The sequence below is a fragment of the Xiphias gladius genome, chromosome 1 (genome assembly GCF_016859285.1).
Source record: "Xiphias gladius isolate SHS-SW01 ecotype Sanya breed wild chromosome 1, ASM1685928v1, whole genome shotgun sequence".
NCBI lineage: Eukaryota > Metazoa > Chordata > Actinopteri > Istiophoriformes > Xiphiidae > Xiphias > Xiphias gladius.
This window is the reverse complement of record NC_053400.1, coordinates 23,287,313-23,303,762: the sequence shown is the minus strand read 5'-3', so window position 1 is coordinate 23,303,762 and position 16,450 is coordinate 23,287,313. Positions and strand designations below refer to the sequence as shown.

The following is a 16,450-nucleotide window of genomic DNA, read 5'->3' as shown; positions in this document are numbered from 1 at the left end:
GAACAGCTAGGATTTCAGCGCAAACGCACTGAAGTTTTTATGAAAACATCAGTCTCATGTTTTTTCCTGCTCACTTGGACTCTTGGCATGTTTCTTAGGATTGTGCTTCTCTGTTTCGCTACAGTTGTAAGGAGAAGGGAAATCAGTTCTTCTGTCAGTCTGACGGAAGGAAGTATTTCCTAACTAAGGAAGGAGTCACCAGGGATTAGGCCGTAGTCGTCTGGGCGATGTAATCCTAAACACAGCAACACACAGCAGCACACCAAGCCCAGTGTCTGCTCCCACTATTCCCTTGTACCCCCCCCCCCCCTCCCCTACATGGCAGATATAATGACATAATTGTCTTACTTATCATGGGTATCCTGGCATGATTGAAAAAATGAATGTTGTTTTTACTGCTGGGAGTCCAGTGCCGGATGGCCTTGGACTGGTGATAAGTCTGTTTGACATAAACTTTTTAATCCTTCTCTAATTTGTCCCATGGCTCAGATAGGCTTAACAGGACAATTTTGTGAGTACGTTTTTGCTCATCTTTTCACACTCATAATTACGTGATAGTTTTTCCTGTGGCACGATCTAAGATACTCCTAAGTAAGCTCAGCCACTGCTCTCAGGTTCATCCATTCATAATGAAACTGCAGTAAAGAATAAAATTATCATCTCATTTTAGCCTCAGGATTTTGGGCAATGAGTTCCTGTTCTCCGTCTGTCACATATTACTAGAGTCGGCATGATGAGCTGCATTTGGCATTTGAAAGGTGCTATCTAAATAAAGTTTATCATTATAATTTTTGTTAGGGCAACAGGCAGACGAAAGAAAGATACTTCCGCCTGCTATGGCAAAATTAAATGGTAAGTCAAGCTTAGTTTTACATAATTGGAGCTTAAAATCTGCAACTTCTTCTGAATTGGAAAACTGCATAATATTTAACTCAGAATATTTTTCAAAACCTACTAAAGCAAGGCAAATATAACTAATAGCTCAAAACTCTAAATGAATGAATATTACATGTCAAATGTTAAAGTTTTGTATCAGTTACTTTCTCCCCCCCATAGTCTAAATTATCAAACAAAAATGTTTTGTACTTGGCTTGTGGTAGGCAGAGCTTCCACAAGATAACAGCACTATTAAAATGTTGATTCAAATATGCCCCCCACCCCCAAAAAAACCCACTGCTAATCCATGTGAGAGCTGTAACTGTCTCAGACATGTCTACTGTATTTAACAAGTAAGTTTTGCAGGAATGCGGCTGTGTTTCTGTTTTATACAAATCATATCCTTAGTTAAGAGCTAATTAGAACTCCGTTAATAACATAATGTCTCCTCTTTCTTAGGCCAGTCAACAGGGTGAAATTACACAGCGTACCACTTCCAGACCCTTGAACCTAATGTTTCATGTCATGTTTTTTTAAATCTAATGTAATTATCCAGTTCAATAGAGTAATCACTGGCGTGCTGTGTGCATTAGCCCCTCTATTGAGGGTTATGACAGCCCGGTTGGCTCCTTCACTGGCATCTAACAGCTCCCTGAGGCCAGCCGCAGGAAACCTTCAACAGCCTCACACAGAGCCACCTTTGAAAGCTAATGAAAGCTTTATTATGATATTATTATTTTCACTTTGGCTCTTAAATCTGTGGCACCTCGCCTTCCCCCTTTTTCTGTCTGGGTTTCCACGTGTATGTGTGCTCTGAAAATCTTCAGTGTATGTTAAACCTGACCTGTGTTTCTACACGTGCAGCATGTACGAAAAGATATTTGACAGATGCGAGCGCACACACACATCCTTGTTTTACTGTGTTCGTGGGGACCTGTCATTGACATAAGGCATTCTCGGGCCCCTTGCCCTAACCCTAATATAAACCTAGTTCTAACCCTAAAACCAAGTCTTAACCCTCAAACCGCCATTTAAACTTGTGGGTCCCAACAAAGCTGTTGGACCCCGAAAGTATAGTAAAACAAGCGCGCGTGCGTGCGCACACACACACACACACACACACACTGACATACACACACACACACACACACACACACACACACACTTCCCTATGTCCCTCTCTACTTCTTTTCCCAAACGGCGTATTAAAGGCTATGTTCACAGCAGAGCTCTGTGCTCTTTGAAGTGTTCAAGAGCTGCAGCAGATCCTCAAATATTGACTTTTAAGCCTTCTGGAGGTCGAGAGCAGCAGAGAAGGAGATGGAGAGGAAAAAGGTGGATGCAGAGAAAGACGGAGACTGGAAAGTATCTTTTGTTGTAGTTCAGGTGGGTGTTGCGGGATTTATGAAAGGAGGTCTGAATTTGCTCGGGATAAATACAGAATGTGCTTCTCAACTGTTAACGTACACCAATTAGCTCACAACATTAAAAGCAGTTACCGGTTTTAATGTTGTGGCTGATTGGTGTATGTAGGGAGGGGCGTGTTTATTGATGTGTGGGAGGAAGTACACAGATAAAGGCTGATGGTAAGCAGAGCCTGACTCCAGGCAAATAGATTAAAATGACTCATGTTCTTAATGTGCCTTTTCCTTTCCTTTCTTTTCCTCTCCTCTCCTCTCCTCTCCTCTCCTCTCCTCTCATACATAGTTTAACTAAATAAATCACTTTTCACCCCTCCTTCCTTCTTTGAGAGAGCCTGAGCCAGAGCACACTTCTGTAACACCTCTGAGCAGGCGACTGTTTTCAGTTTTAAAACAATGCCCCCTTTATTGAAACTGAGGACGGAGGGAAAAAGAAAACATCCCAGGGCTTTTAAACTTTTTTCAGGAACCTATTTTCTCCAATGTCTGCAGGTCAGAGTGGTCAGTCAGTTGGTGTTTGTGGTCGAAAATGAAGCAGATCGACAATCCAGGAGATTGAAATTTATCTGGAGAATCATTTGGGAAAGGGACAGATTAACACGGTCTTTGCCTGTTTATGTATTTCTCCCCCTCCTCATTCAAACATGCTTGCACATGTCTTAACACACACACACACACACACACACACACACACACACACACACACACACACACACACACACACACACAAAAGGCCCAGTTTTACTTGGTTGTTTGTAGATCAGAGCAGGCAGGTACACTGAGCTCACTCTTCCACACTGAGTAACACTTTGTACTTCACCTCAATCTCAGGCTAAATCGGGACATTCTGCCAGGCTGTGTGCATGTTTGTTTGTGTGTGCGGTCCTACCGTCTTGATGCAAAATCTGATTCATTTGCCTTATCTGTTTTCTTGTCAGCCTTCTGTCGTTTGATACGTGCGTTTGCTTTCTGAGCAGCCAGCTCATGTAGATTTAGCCAGGTGTGGCTGTCAGACACTTCCTCGGGTCAAAACTGGAGAGCCCTGTTTTGTGTGATAACAGAGCTGCCTGCTCTTGCTCACGAAATAACATGCTTGTGTGAAAATTTGTCATACCAGAAAAGCTAAAATACGATTGTTTAAAACTCTTATCAAAGCCCTGACAGACCTGCATTCAGTGGATTTTGATGAATAAGTGCTTTGACGCTGTAAATGTTTACTGCTGCTTCTTCCAGAGATTACAGGCAGGTTTATTTTTACATTCTGTATCCCTCAGCTCAAGAGTCTGTTAGTTTGTTAGGATAACTTAGTCAGACCACACCAGCCCGAGAGGAAGGCATGTAATGTATTAAAACAGACCTGATTTATTACCAGGTAAATCTAAAGCAAGTTTGTACACATTTTCGGGGAACAGTGATTTATATAGTGAAAGTAAATTCTTGACGTTAGGCCAAATCAGATGGCCATCAAAGAAGCTGTATGGATGTAATCAGGTAAACCCGCATGTGGCAACCCAGAGCGAAAAAAATGAGGGGTAAACCAAAAAAAAAAAAATCCAATAATAATGAACATTTACTTGGGTTAAAAGGGAAATTGAAAAAAAGTCTTTCTGGGAATAATCTTAGCAAATTACTTAGAACCTTGTAGGAAAAATTGGGAACCTTAAACTAAAGTGTTACTGTGCCTGTTGCTCTGCACTGCATAGGAGGAAGTTTGGATAGGCAGAGGCTTTACCCTACATCTTTTTGTGTTTTAAAGCAATCAGTGCCTGACCTTTCGTCTATTTCTTTTTACTTACCACAAACATGTGCAGAAAACAATGTCATCAAACTACGTCCCGGAACAACAAAGTGTGCGGGTGCTTTTTTTTCATCCTTTAATGTGCCACAATGAAAACATAGTTTTCTGTTGACTGTACTGACCGTGCCACCCTGTAAGTCATTGACTTTCATTGTGTGTCTTTTGCTCTGGGATGAGCTGAACCCACAGAGCCACTGACTCATCCTCTGTAGAAGGAGAATGGCCTTTTCTGCAGCCTATCAGATGTCACTGGGCTCCTCTGTTGTGGTCACAGCCATTCAGCGAGGAGGAATCACATTAGTAAACGCCATCCTTACGCTGCTCAGCTGAGGTCAGCTGGTGGCATTTGAACGCTCTAAACCTGGAAACCTGGGAATCTTCAAACAAAGTAGCTGATATTGTTGCGATCTGTTTACACATTACAGTGCACATTTAGAGATGCATTGCAATATAGTACAATAACTATATCAACTATGTCCCTGCTTATTCTGTGTGGCTGTCTGTGTGTGTGTGTGTGTGTGTGTGTGTGTGTGTGTGTGTGTGTGTGTGTGTGTAAGAGAGGAGGAGCTTTTGGTCTGTTGTCTGTATTAAAAGGATCTTCCAACTACAAAGGCTCATCCTCCTAACAATTCTTTTTTTCTCAATGACATGTCTAATGCAAATAAAAATACACACACACACACAGAGAGAGCGAGAGAGAGAGAGATAAACAGAGTCAGTAGATGCAGTATATTAACAATGCCTATCAGCTTATATCTTGTTGTTGAACTTGTGGTACCACTTTCTGCGTTTGGAGCTGTAGGTTGTACAGCAAAGCGAGTGTGATTTGCAAACCACATTTGATGGCCATGTTTCATTGCTCACAAAAATCACAGAAGGCAAATTATTCTCACTGCCAGCACAGGAAAGTGTGTCTGTGCCACAAAACCTGTCTTGGCCGTAATATCAAATAATCATTTATTTGTTTGAATGCTTTGTGGTTTGGATTTCATTTTGCTATTTGTAGGTGTTTGGTTGACACCTTTAACAAATCAGGGTAACTAACGGCGAGAGAAGAGGTCTGTTCGATCAATGAGTATCAGCCTCTCTAATATTTTACTCTAAACACCTGATGTGCGTAAATAGCAATGTGTGCAAATCTGCCATATTAGTGCTGTTTTTATATTTTATACTTTGAGTATTCTTTGACTGTAGCTCAAGGTTTTACCAAAGTACAAAAACAAAAATGAGGATCAATTGTCTTTTGTTGCTTTTGGAGAGGGTGGGCCATAGTTGGAGGGAGCATGCAACACATGTTTAGTCAGTTTTAACAGGCTGCACTGTTTTCTCCTCAACATCACACTGATCCAATTTTCTGTGTGTGCATGTCGAAATAAAAAAATGTCTCCCCCTGGTGGTAAAAGCAATACCCAGCATTTTCTTATCACTTCACATCTTCAACTGGCTTAACCTACACCGCTTGGGCTGCTTTTACTGTACGCTATACTTCCCATGTTGATTAATAATTTTCTTGTATCTTTCTGTCAAAATATCAGTGCTACCTTCTAAAGCGGTCAGATACAGAGAGAGAGAGAGACAGAGAGAGAGAGAGACAGCGACAGAGACAGCAACAGAGAGAGAGACAGAGAGAGAGAGAGACAGACAGATGGCATAATCATTTGAGTGAAATAAAAATCCCTTTTTTCTAGTTTAGTGCCAATTGCCACAAGGCCTGACCTGAAGTGTAACTCATCACTCTGTTAGCTACCCCTGTCACAGTTAACCAGATCATCCTACATTAAAGAAAATGAGAAGTGCAGCAATTATGGGTGAAAGGAAGAAAATGGGATCAAATTAAAAAGCCTGTTTGACATGGAGAAAAGCTCAGCTGCTGAGGAATTTAACTGTAGGAGCTTTGTGATTGGTATATAATAGCTAATATATCTGGAGGAAAGCCAGCGACACCCGAGCCTTCAAACATGAATTGTTCATGTACCCGATTTCATTTACCATGCCGAGGGAGCAGGTTGACGGGTGGCATGTTCTACTGGCTTCTTTAAGTGACTCTAAACGATGCACATGATGGATTGAAAGTTACATATTCTTATTTTAATTTCCTTAACATTAATCAGAAATGGAATAATCAAACCAGTCAAATGTTCGTAAGATGAAAAAAAAGAAAAAAAAGAAAAACATTTTCAAAGTGTGAAAGGGAAACTTACATGCATGCTAATTGGGTTAAGAGGCTTTTTCTGTTCATATGCTAAAATTTGATTTAAAATCCCTGGCCATGATAGAAGTGCCCCTCCTTTTTATAGTTTAAACATTGATACAGATATTCTCCACGAAAACTGGAACCAAACTGTGAACACAACCTTTCACCATTCAGTGTCTTATCTCGTCCGTTGAAATTCTGTCTATAATCTGTCTCTCTACACATTTTATTTTTATTTTTATTTTGCTGTCTTCTTTCAGATTCCATACTTTTTATATACTTGCTGCTCAGCCCTTATATATCAACGATGTTTTGTCTCGTTTGTCTTGTGCTTATGCTGTTTTATCAGTCTTTGTCCTCACTGTGTGGGAGAGCAGGAAACTTGCTGGGAAACAGTTTTAAAATTAATTCAGGCCCACAGCTGGTAATGTTTTTCATTGCTGGTTTTTTTATTTTTATTTTTAAAGCAGGAAAAACAGCAAATAAGTAAGAATAATTCCAAAACAGATCACAAAATCTTGTTTTGCTGTTAAAAAATGCTAGGTGCAAACAACATAACCTTTTGTTTACAGTGGACCCTGTTTGTGATGTACAAGTGAGTTCATATTTAGAAAATGTAACTATTCTAACTATTTACATAGTTAGAAAAACGAGAAAATATATCAAGACTCGCATTATCTGTGAATATCTAACTGCCAACACACACATACACACAAACACATATATACGCATCCTGCCTCCAGCTGCTACAATTAATTGAAGCCGCCCAGATCTCCAGTAACAGTGTGATAAGTCAGTTCTTAGTACGACAGTGTTTTCTGTCATACTGCCTCAGGACAAGCACAATGGAATTAGAAATATTATAAGAAACATAAAGAACATGTTTGTAAATAAAGGTGCATAGATGGCCGAATCAAGGTTTCTCGAAAGTTGATTAGCTTTAAAGCTGCATACATTTTTTTTTTTTTTTGGCAACTTGGGTGCAGTAGAAACAAGAAACAACATTTACATATTATATTATAAAGTTGAGCAAGTCTAGGGTGAGATTATCATTTATTTGGAGTCATTTTTCTGGCCACCTCACGAATAAAGTTTAATATTCATTCTCCTCTTAGCTCTGTTTGGGGAAACATCTGTATCTTTGTCTGCTAAATGCTCCACTATGTTCACCAGCTGGTTGGCAACTTTGTCTGTCATTTGTTGCTGAGTAGGTAGAGTACGGTGGGTTTGTCAGAGCCACCTGCCACTCCTGAAAACGAGGTTGATGAGAGTGGTCAGAGTAAACCGAAACGGTAAAGTTGCAGGCTGTGAAACCAAAGCGAGGAGCTAAAAGACACTAAAACGCTCCGTTGAGCTAAGGGACACTGGAGTCAGGTGATAATTTGTGTGAGTTTGATAACGTGAAATCGAACCCTTTCACATTACACACATTAAAATACAGCAGCTTTAAAGAAACATACTTGGCGTGTTTCAAAATGCGAACAGAGCGTCAGATACAGTAGGCTTATATATTTCTGTCTAAAAAAGGTAGAGGATACACCTTCTTTTCATCCTCCACCTTATAACTCCGCTACATTACTCTTTTGTCTTTTGCCTTTCTTCCGCTCCTTGTGTTATTTTTTGTCCTCAGGCTTGCCCAGAAGCTTGGCCGCTGGTCTAAGCCTCTGAGTGAAAGAAGCAGCCTCACATGCTCATTTGTGAAAAATAATCAGCAACTTCTGTTTGGGTGTGTTTCTAATAGAGCAGACTTGGTTAGACAGCAGAATTACTGATCAGCTTATTATCCACGCCTTTTTAAGTTTGCCTTTACGTACCCATTACTGAAAATGTTTGGTAAGGGACATGAAGACAAGATTTACGTCCTAGGAGCCAGCAGAAGTAACCGGTGAGAGATGGAGATAAAACTGAAACAAATCTGTGTACTACACATATTTTCATTATGTGGTCTTTGGGGTAGGGATTCATCAACCCCACAATCACCCCCCCCCCCGGCATGTGCTGTAATCCCTGTGGGACTCTTCATAACTCTGCCTGCTCTACTCTATACACCCCAGGGCTGCAATAATCTCTAACTGTACTCAATGAGCACATGTCTTTCTCTCTCTGTTTCTCTGCCTGTCTTAGCGCCTTATTCTATCTGTCTCTTTCATTCTCACACACACACACACACACACACACACACACACAGCTACTACACTGCACTTTCACAAGTGTCACTCTCATCAATGCCATTCTTTACACATTCTCTCCCTGTTTTTTGTGCTGCTCTCTGACTAGAGTGCTTGCTGTGTAGGAGCAGCAGCTTTCTCTCTCAACCACACATAAACGCACGTTTTTGAGTCTCAGATCTTTTTAGACCTATCACGTCCGTGTGAGATCACAGAAATCCAGCAATCCGATTCAGTTTCCCTGGTATCTCAGTGTTTAACGCTGCCTGTGGGCATGCCAGACCCCTCTCTGTTTCCCCCCCTGCAGTCGCTCTCTCCGGGGGGCCTTCGGTCAGTCTTTCTGCATCGGTGCATATTGTACAGCACTTGACCGTCTAAGCTCTCATCACAATAGTTTGCTCCCCACCAGACTCTCAGCCCCCTAGGCAGCTCCAGGCCCTCACCCCGGCTATTCCCTCACACCTCATGACAAGCACATGATTGGAGAGTGGCCATGGCTCAGCTATTAGCTGAGACAAAAACTGAAAAAAGTGAGACAAAGGGCTAAAGACAAACTTGTTGCACTGGTGAAACATTTTCTGTTGTGCTGAGGTCAACACCCAAATCATAATTACAATTGGAAAAGTTCCATTTTTCTAAGTTTCAATGTATAGGATACATCTGACGCTAAAAAGTACAGAATTGCTGGCAAAAGAAAGCAAACAGGGCTGTGTCAAGTCAGACAAAGTTCATTGTTAAAGGTAATTAAACACTCAAACTATAGATGTAGTACTATGCTGAACAAACATGGTATTTTTAACCCTCAGATGTCCAACTCTGCAGTAAAACAACCATCACTCAGTGTAATTACACTTCCAAATAAACTCCTGTAACATGAATAGTGTTTTATAGCAAACAGTTTGCTTGCAGCTCTCATCTTGAGCTGTGTGATGACGTGACCATGGGAACCTTCCCCATCCTTAACTTCCCTCCCACACGATGTGAACGTGGCACATGTGCCAGACTAAGCTAACTGTCTCCTGGCTCCAACTTTATATTTAACAGACTCACAAACAGTTCTAAAATGTCAAAGTCTCCTTTAATTGCACTTCACTTTAAATGTTGAACTGAGTTTGCTGGTGCCCAGTTGGAACCAGCTTTTATTTCTGTCCTCAAGTGTGTCTTGGGCTCACCTGGACGCTTCTTTCTTCCTCTTATGTGACTGCTGGATGCCATAATTTTGCACAATCCAAACACTTTCCCAAACAGCTGAAGAAGAATTAGCAGAATTTGTTGGATATTTACATAGTGATTAAAAAAAAATGTGAGTGGAAAATCATGTGATGAGGATAGTGAATATTTTTAGGTTGAAAGTGAGCATCTTATCCTTGTATAGCTAAGGCAAATGGTATGGACATGATTATCATTTCTTATTCTCTGAGGAATTAACTTGTGAAGGTCCTCTTACCCATCCTCCCTTCTCTCTTAACACGTCTTCTCATTTCAATCTCTTAGCCTCTGTCTTTCTTCTCTCATGTTTTTCCTCTGTCCGTTCCTCTCTGTTTGATCCACTTGTTCTTGTTCTCACTCGAGACTTCAAGGAATCTTTCTTTCCTCTCCTCTCCTCTCCTCCCTCACACTCACTCTCACACTGCTTTGATAGAATTTGTTGGTTTATTAAAACACTATTTATACTGCAGCTCATTTCATATTACATCACACCAGTTCCCACTTCAGTGTGGGGTAACCTCTTTTCTTTTCTATTTTTCTTTGTCAGCTTGACTTTTGATCAAATTGCCTCCACAGACTCTTTCTTCCTTTCTGGAAAGTCACAGGAAGCTGCAGCTTCTGCTGGGACCACTGGAGACTTCTCTTCTCTTCTCTTCTCTTCTCTTCTCTTCTCTTCTCTTCTCTTCTCTTCTCTTCTCTTCTCTTCTCTTCTCTTCTCTAGCCACGTCTATATTACAGTAAAGTAGTTTACTTTGAAGGAAGATAAAGATGATAATGTTTTAAAAATGAAATGGAGTCCCCCTGTAATCTTTTGTCTTTCTTTTTTGTCTCTCTTTCTTCTGCCGGTCATCCCGCAGAGACCTTTGAGATTCTAATGAGGCAGGCGGAGAATCACACTAATGCCATCCTTCGGGAGTCGTACCGCAGCATGGCTGGTCAGGCTGTGGGCCCTGTGCGGGAACTCTTCACCGACATTGGTCTCTTCCTGCTGGGGTCTGAGCTCAGCGTGGATGAGTTAGTTCGACGATTCTTCGACGCTCTGTTCCCACTGGTCTACAATCACCACATCAACCCAGGTCTCAGCGACAGATCACCAGGCTACGCTGAGTGTGTGAGGTCATCAAGACGTGACGTGAGACCGTTTGGTGGGGCGCCCAGCCTCCTGGCTGATCAGATTGCCCGCTCTGGGGTCTCTGGCAAGCTTCTTATTCAGGCACTACACCTCGGCATCGAGGTCATTAATACTACAGACCACTTACAGCTGAGCCGCGAGTGCAGACGGGCCCTTCTCAAGATGCATTACTGTCCTCACTGTCAGGTATGGACGCATGTCTCCGAAGTGAGTTTATCAATCGGATTTAATGAAAGTCTTCACCATTGAACCCCAAGTGATTTGCTTCACAGGGCTTAACCCAGTCCAAACCCTGCATGGGTTACTGCCTCAACGTGATGCGGGGCTGTTTGGCAAGCATGGCCGAGATTGACACCCACTGGAGGGAGTTTGTTCGCTCGCTGGAGGGCCTGTCAGCGCGGATGCACGGACCTCAGGATTTAGAGCAAGTGCTTCTGGGAGTTCCCACGCTGCTTCATGATGCTGTCGGACACGCCCAGAAAAATGGAGCCCGCCTCTCAGCACAGGTCACATCATCTTTGAGGACACTTGAAACTGTACTGGGGCTCTGTGGGAGGTGAAAACCAGTAAATCTGACAAGTTAAATAGGAGAAGAATAGATAAAGGATAAAGCTTTTCAGTACTGGAGGGATTTTTATTCTGAATTGAAACTGCTTGTGCTATGTTAGATAGATATGTGGTCTGGAGCCTGAGGATGAATTGCTGGAAATTGCACATGCCACGACAACAGATTACTCAGACCAGAGCAGGCCAATATTCGGGCTTAGACTCATTTACACAAACCAGGAAGTCTCTTACCATCATCATCATCATACATAAAAGTTGAATCATAAAGTCATTATTTTCACATTTAACTTTCTGTCTCTGTTGATGTTATTTGCTGTGAAATGAATGCCCCAGGATATTTGTACCTGAACTGCACCGTCTTCGCTGTACTATTTGAGACACAACAGCTCCATCAAGTGGTTAACTGTTGTAACTGCTACTTGATAGCCTGCACATGCAGTACAGTCAGAAATTGGAGGTGATAGACTTGGCTGCACTAATGGCCTTAGTAGAGAAACATCTGTCACTCCCCAGGCTAAAATGAAGCCTGTTTGTCATGCACCAGTACAGTTTAACAAGATCTGCAAAATGCACGTTTCCCCACGAAGTGTTTAGATCTAAACTTGTGTCTGTCTCTTTGGGTAATAGGTGCATAAACTTTGTGGCCCACTGAGCAGGAAGCCTGCACAGTCCTTCAGCATCCAGCCCAGCAACAGCAGAGAATCCATCCCAATGAAGGCTCCCTTCAGAGTGTCTGGAGACTCGCTTGCTGTCAGGAGAAGGTAAGCTAGTGAAAGAGGCCAAATGTGTGCACAGAAAAAGGTGTCATTTTATGATTTTAATTCACTAAATGTACAATTAATATGTAAAACGCTTTGATGAACAAGTTAATTATCCGTGTGCCTCCGTGTGGCTGCTTTTTCAGGGACTTTCTGAACAGTCTACGTCACTATCGTACCTACTACGGTGGCCTGGCAGATCAACTGTGTGTGAGTGAGCTGGTCTTTGGTGACGGGCTGTCCTGCTGGAATGGAACTGACATTGTAAAAAGGTTAGTTTTAAAGAGTTAATAATACAGATAGGTGAGAAATAAAATAAAACCAACATCGAGTGTTTGAATAAGGCAAGAAGCAACCACAACACTACAAAACAGCTTCATTGCTTCTTCCTCAACTGCTGGAGGGATGAACAGCATTTTTCAAAAAGATACTGTGTTTTGATGACGGTGGTGGAGAGCGCTGCCGAACACATTGGTTTAAATACTCCCATAGGTCAGGTAGGTTGGCACCTGGTGAATTTAAAAAGCCATAGTGAGTTATTTTTCTTCAAACCATTCACTGACCCCTCATGCTTTGCACGAAAGCATCTACATTTATGCTTTTCCAGTCATTTATTCATGTTTTTTCTTTACTTTGTCACCCATCTGTGACAAATTAATGATAATTTTATGGGCTGCCACTGTTTCAAATCTGTGAGACAACATCCAGACACACACATGCCCAAACATTCAGATTTATCTGCATACCTTACATTCCCTATTTTAAGCATTAAAGAATTTTATTTTACATATTATTTTACATATATATATATATATATTGTGTGTGTGAGGAAATGATTTAGATTTTATTGTATGTGCACTTCATAAAAATAATCCCAAATACTCGAGCACACGACAAATCAATCCTTACACATAAAGTCCTCCAAAAGTATGTTTTGGTTATTGCTGCTTCGCTGGGATGTTTGTGTTTCAGTGTGCAGAATGATGTATGTACAGTTTTTGTTTTCACACTAATCTGCTGAAGGGGGAAAGTTTTTCTGTGCTCAACTTGAATTTCAGTTTGACACGTGCATGTACGAGCAGGATTTTGTGACTTCACAACCAGACTGGAAGCCAACCCCAAATCCTTTGGTGCATATACACTGAGAATGAACTTTTCAGTGAAGTAGGAGAAATCTTGTGTTTAATAGTTAAACTCTCAAAACAAAAAATATTTGACTATTCATAGATTCTGGATTTTTCAATGAGGGAAGAAGAAGTAGATTTTTAAAATAAATTAACACTTCTTTTGTGGAAAAAACATATCATACACAAAATATTATCATTCAAAGCGGTATTTTTATATGTGTTAAAAGGTTTCTGGGGGGGATCCTTAAATTTTATGTTTTATTGATATCTTGTTTCTGCAAACATGCCATTAGGATATGGAATTAAGTTTCAATCTGTTAGTTCCTTAGTTTTTGCTATGAAACAAAGATTGGTGTGGCACAGATCTGATTTCTGGTTTAGTGTTAAACTAAACCTTGATCCTTTGGTTCAAAACCTAACTGGCCCTCTAATTTCTTGAAAACCTTCCCATATTCTGCTGGCAGATAACCAAACTACTTAACTGGCTAACAGGGATGGAAACATGTCCGTTGCTAGAGTTGATACCACCTGAATGTGCACACATGCACAGCCTTTCCCGTGAAATCTTAGCGCGCTTGAAGTCAGAAGGTTTTAGGCTTGGGAAACATCTCACTCTTGGCACGAGCGGGTTGTTTGTGTGTATTAGAGCGAGGTCAGATGGTGTAAAAACACCCTTCACATATATACTGCCCCACGGACAAACTGACACCAATGTAGAATTAATCTATTAGCTGTTAGTGCCCACAGACATAGATCTCAGATATGAATGGTTGTGAACTGAAGCAGACAAACATGCCCCCTTCATAGTATCACTCAGTGGCCTTGTCTCCATTACATCAGAGCCCACGATCTTAGCCATGCCGTCATCACTCAAGGACCCCCTCGTATATCCTCAGTCTGTGGTTGTTCCTCTTAACTGTCGGCTGCTGTCCGCGCTGTAGAGACGGGAGGCGGGCCCCTATTTCAAATCAGGGGGAGGCGGGAGTTCCTGGTTTAGGATTAGACGGTCCGTTGTAAAGGATGACAACCTTGTTGAGATTGTTTCACAGCTGCTGTGTGTAGGTAAGCGAGGAGGAGGGGCGAAGAGGAAGAAGGCTTTTCACAACCTTCTTAGCAACCGGAGCGATTCACAGACTTCTTAAGAATGTGTGGTCGGGTGTTGCTCCTCAAAAATGAAATTGCTATGGAAACAGACCATCAAGGTTAAGTTTCATTCTTACATTATCAATTACTCTTTTCATCTTTTGTTGTTTTCCAACATCCATCTCTGAGAATAGAGATGTTTGTTATGTGCTGCAGAAAGAGGCAGGCCAGCAGGCTTTAGGCTGTCTGTTATCTCTGCCAGCAGCCCCTGGGAAATGTTTCTGGTCTGCGGACTTCTCTCAGTTCTTTAACCCTCCTTCCTTTCTTCCCTCATTCACTCAAACACTTATTGATGGAGACTCATTCACCTCAGGTTCACTCAGATTTTCATTTTGATTAGGTCATTACTAAAAAGTCCAGGAAGAAAGCTGAAGAATTGAGAGACATTAAGAATCTAGGGAAACAAAGCTGTAAGGAGACTATTGAACCGAGTCCCTGCAGCTTAGCAGGCCTCCTGCAGATCTACAACCCTGTGCTGCTTTCTATTAGTCTAGAACCATAGATGAGTGGCTGGGAGTCAACACAAGCTGAGACAAAAGCAATAAATAACCTCCTGCCTACGGGTCATAACCCAACATCCACTGAGAGAGGGGGGAATAAAACTCACTGCCGGATGGTGGCTGATTTACAGAAGCTTATTGAGGCCTCAGAGACCTTAAATGATTGGTTCAGTTCTGTGTGTGTGTGTGTGTGTGTGTGTGTGTGTGTGTGTGTGTGTGTGTGTGTGTGTGTGTGTGTGTGTGTGTGTGTGTGTGTGTGTGTGTGTGTGTGTGTGTGTGTGTGTGCGTGTGCGTGTGTGTGTGAGAGAAACTGTACATTTGAATATGTGCAGATGCCTTTTATAATAGCTTTTTGAATGTGCTGACACAGATTGTTTTATGGTCTTAAAGAAGTGGTGAGTTGCACCAGAGCTTTGCCTCATTTAATAAAAAAGGACGAGCACAAAAAAAAACATGACACGGGAGCCTGAGATTTAAGGGAGATTTAATGCACGTCCTCATCTGGGTCCCTGGTAAACAAAAAGATAAAGAACAATCAGATAAGATCATAGAGGAAGAACACAAGCAGCTTTCATCTCAATGTCTATGTGAATATACATGATGGGGATCTCGCTTCAGGGGGGATTTGGTAAGCACATTCTTTCTCTTTGTTTGTCTCTCTCTTTCTCCCGGTTTGTCCCTTACTTATACACTCATACTGGGAGGGAAAAAAAGATTGGATATGAAATTTTCTGACTGGTACTGTGTTACCTTCTCTGAAAGCTAATTTAACCTGAAATAATCCCATAATGGGATTCTAAGTCTTCTAAGGTGTTACTGTGCTCACAGCAAGAATGTGAAATACTGGAACAAACAATGTCAGATATTTCGGCTGTTTTGCTTCATGATGTCATAACATGTTGTAAAGATTTGTGTATGGGGCTGAGTCAAGTTTTTAGTGATTTAAAGCTAAATTTGACCATTTTCAGACTTTTTCGACTTTAGAACTTCACATTTTATTTCAGCAGGGTTCTTGTATGGCTGACTGTGTTGAGACAACAATTTAGATTTGAGTAGCTTTCATTAAACCTGTAATAATTGAATTGTTGGGCCTTTTGGGAGCAGTGGGAACAAGCTGTAAACACAGCACTGACAATTATCATCTTTTAAGCTAAAAAATTGCTTGTTTGAACACCCTGCAGATAATAAGCAGATATAAAGCAACATTAACATTCATTTGGCGATGTGTTTGTGTCCATCTGAGGAATGTAAGTCCAATATTCACTGTCTTTTAGCTCTGTTTTTCCATCTCCCCGAGGGAAATATTTGGTTCTTTAGCCGCTAAATACTCCATTGTATTCACCAGCCAGTTGCCAAATTTGTCTGTCTGCTGTTTGGTGCTGAGCTGGTCGTGTACAGTAGGTTTTTAGAGATTGAATACAGCTGCCTGCTGCGGCTGAAAATGATACTGATGAGAGCAGTTAGACTGAACCAAAACCTTCCGTTATCTTACATTTCTCACACTACAAGGCTGATTAAAAAGTTCTGGTGATTTATGTCGCTGGACAGCAAGAGATA

At 41.4% G+C, this 16,450-nt stretch overlaps 1 protein-coding gene across 2 annotated transcripts in view; it reads left to right on the top strand.

The window, feature by feature from the left end:
* The window catches only part of gpc5a (glypican 5a), a 121,378-nt gene that overhangs the window by 16,570 nt on the left and 88,358 nt on the right, over nucleotides 1-16,450 (top strand). For both annotated transcript variants that reach the window (XM_040142045.1, XM_040142812.1), the window contains exons 3-6: nucleotides 10,524-10,984; nucleotides 11,071-11,304; nucleotides 11,993-12,126; nucleotides 12,270-12,395. In XM_040142045.1, coding sequence (XP_039997979.1) covers nucleotides 10,524-10,984; nucleotides 11,071-11,304; nucleotides 11,993-12,126; nucleotides 12,270-12,395 — 955 coding nt within the window. The remainder of the gene's footprint in view (nucleotides 1-10,523; nucleotides 10,985-11,070; nucleotides 11,305-11,992; nucleotides 12,127-12,269; nucleotides 12,396-16,450) is intronic.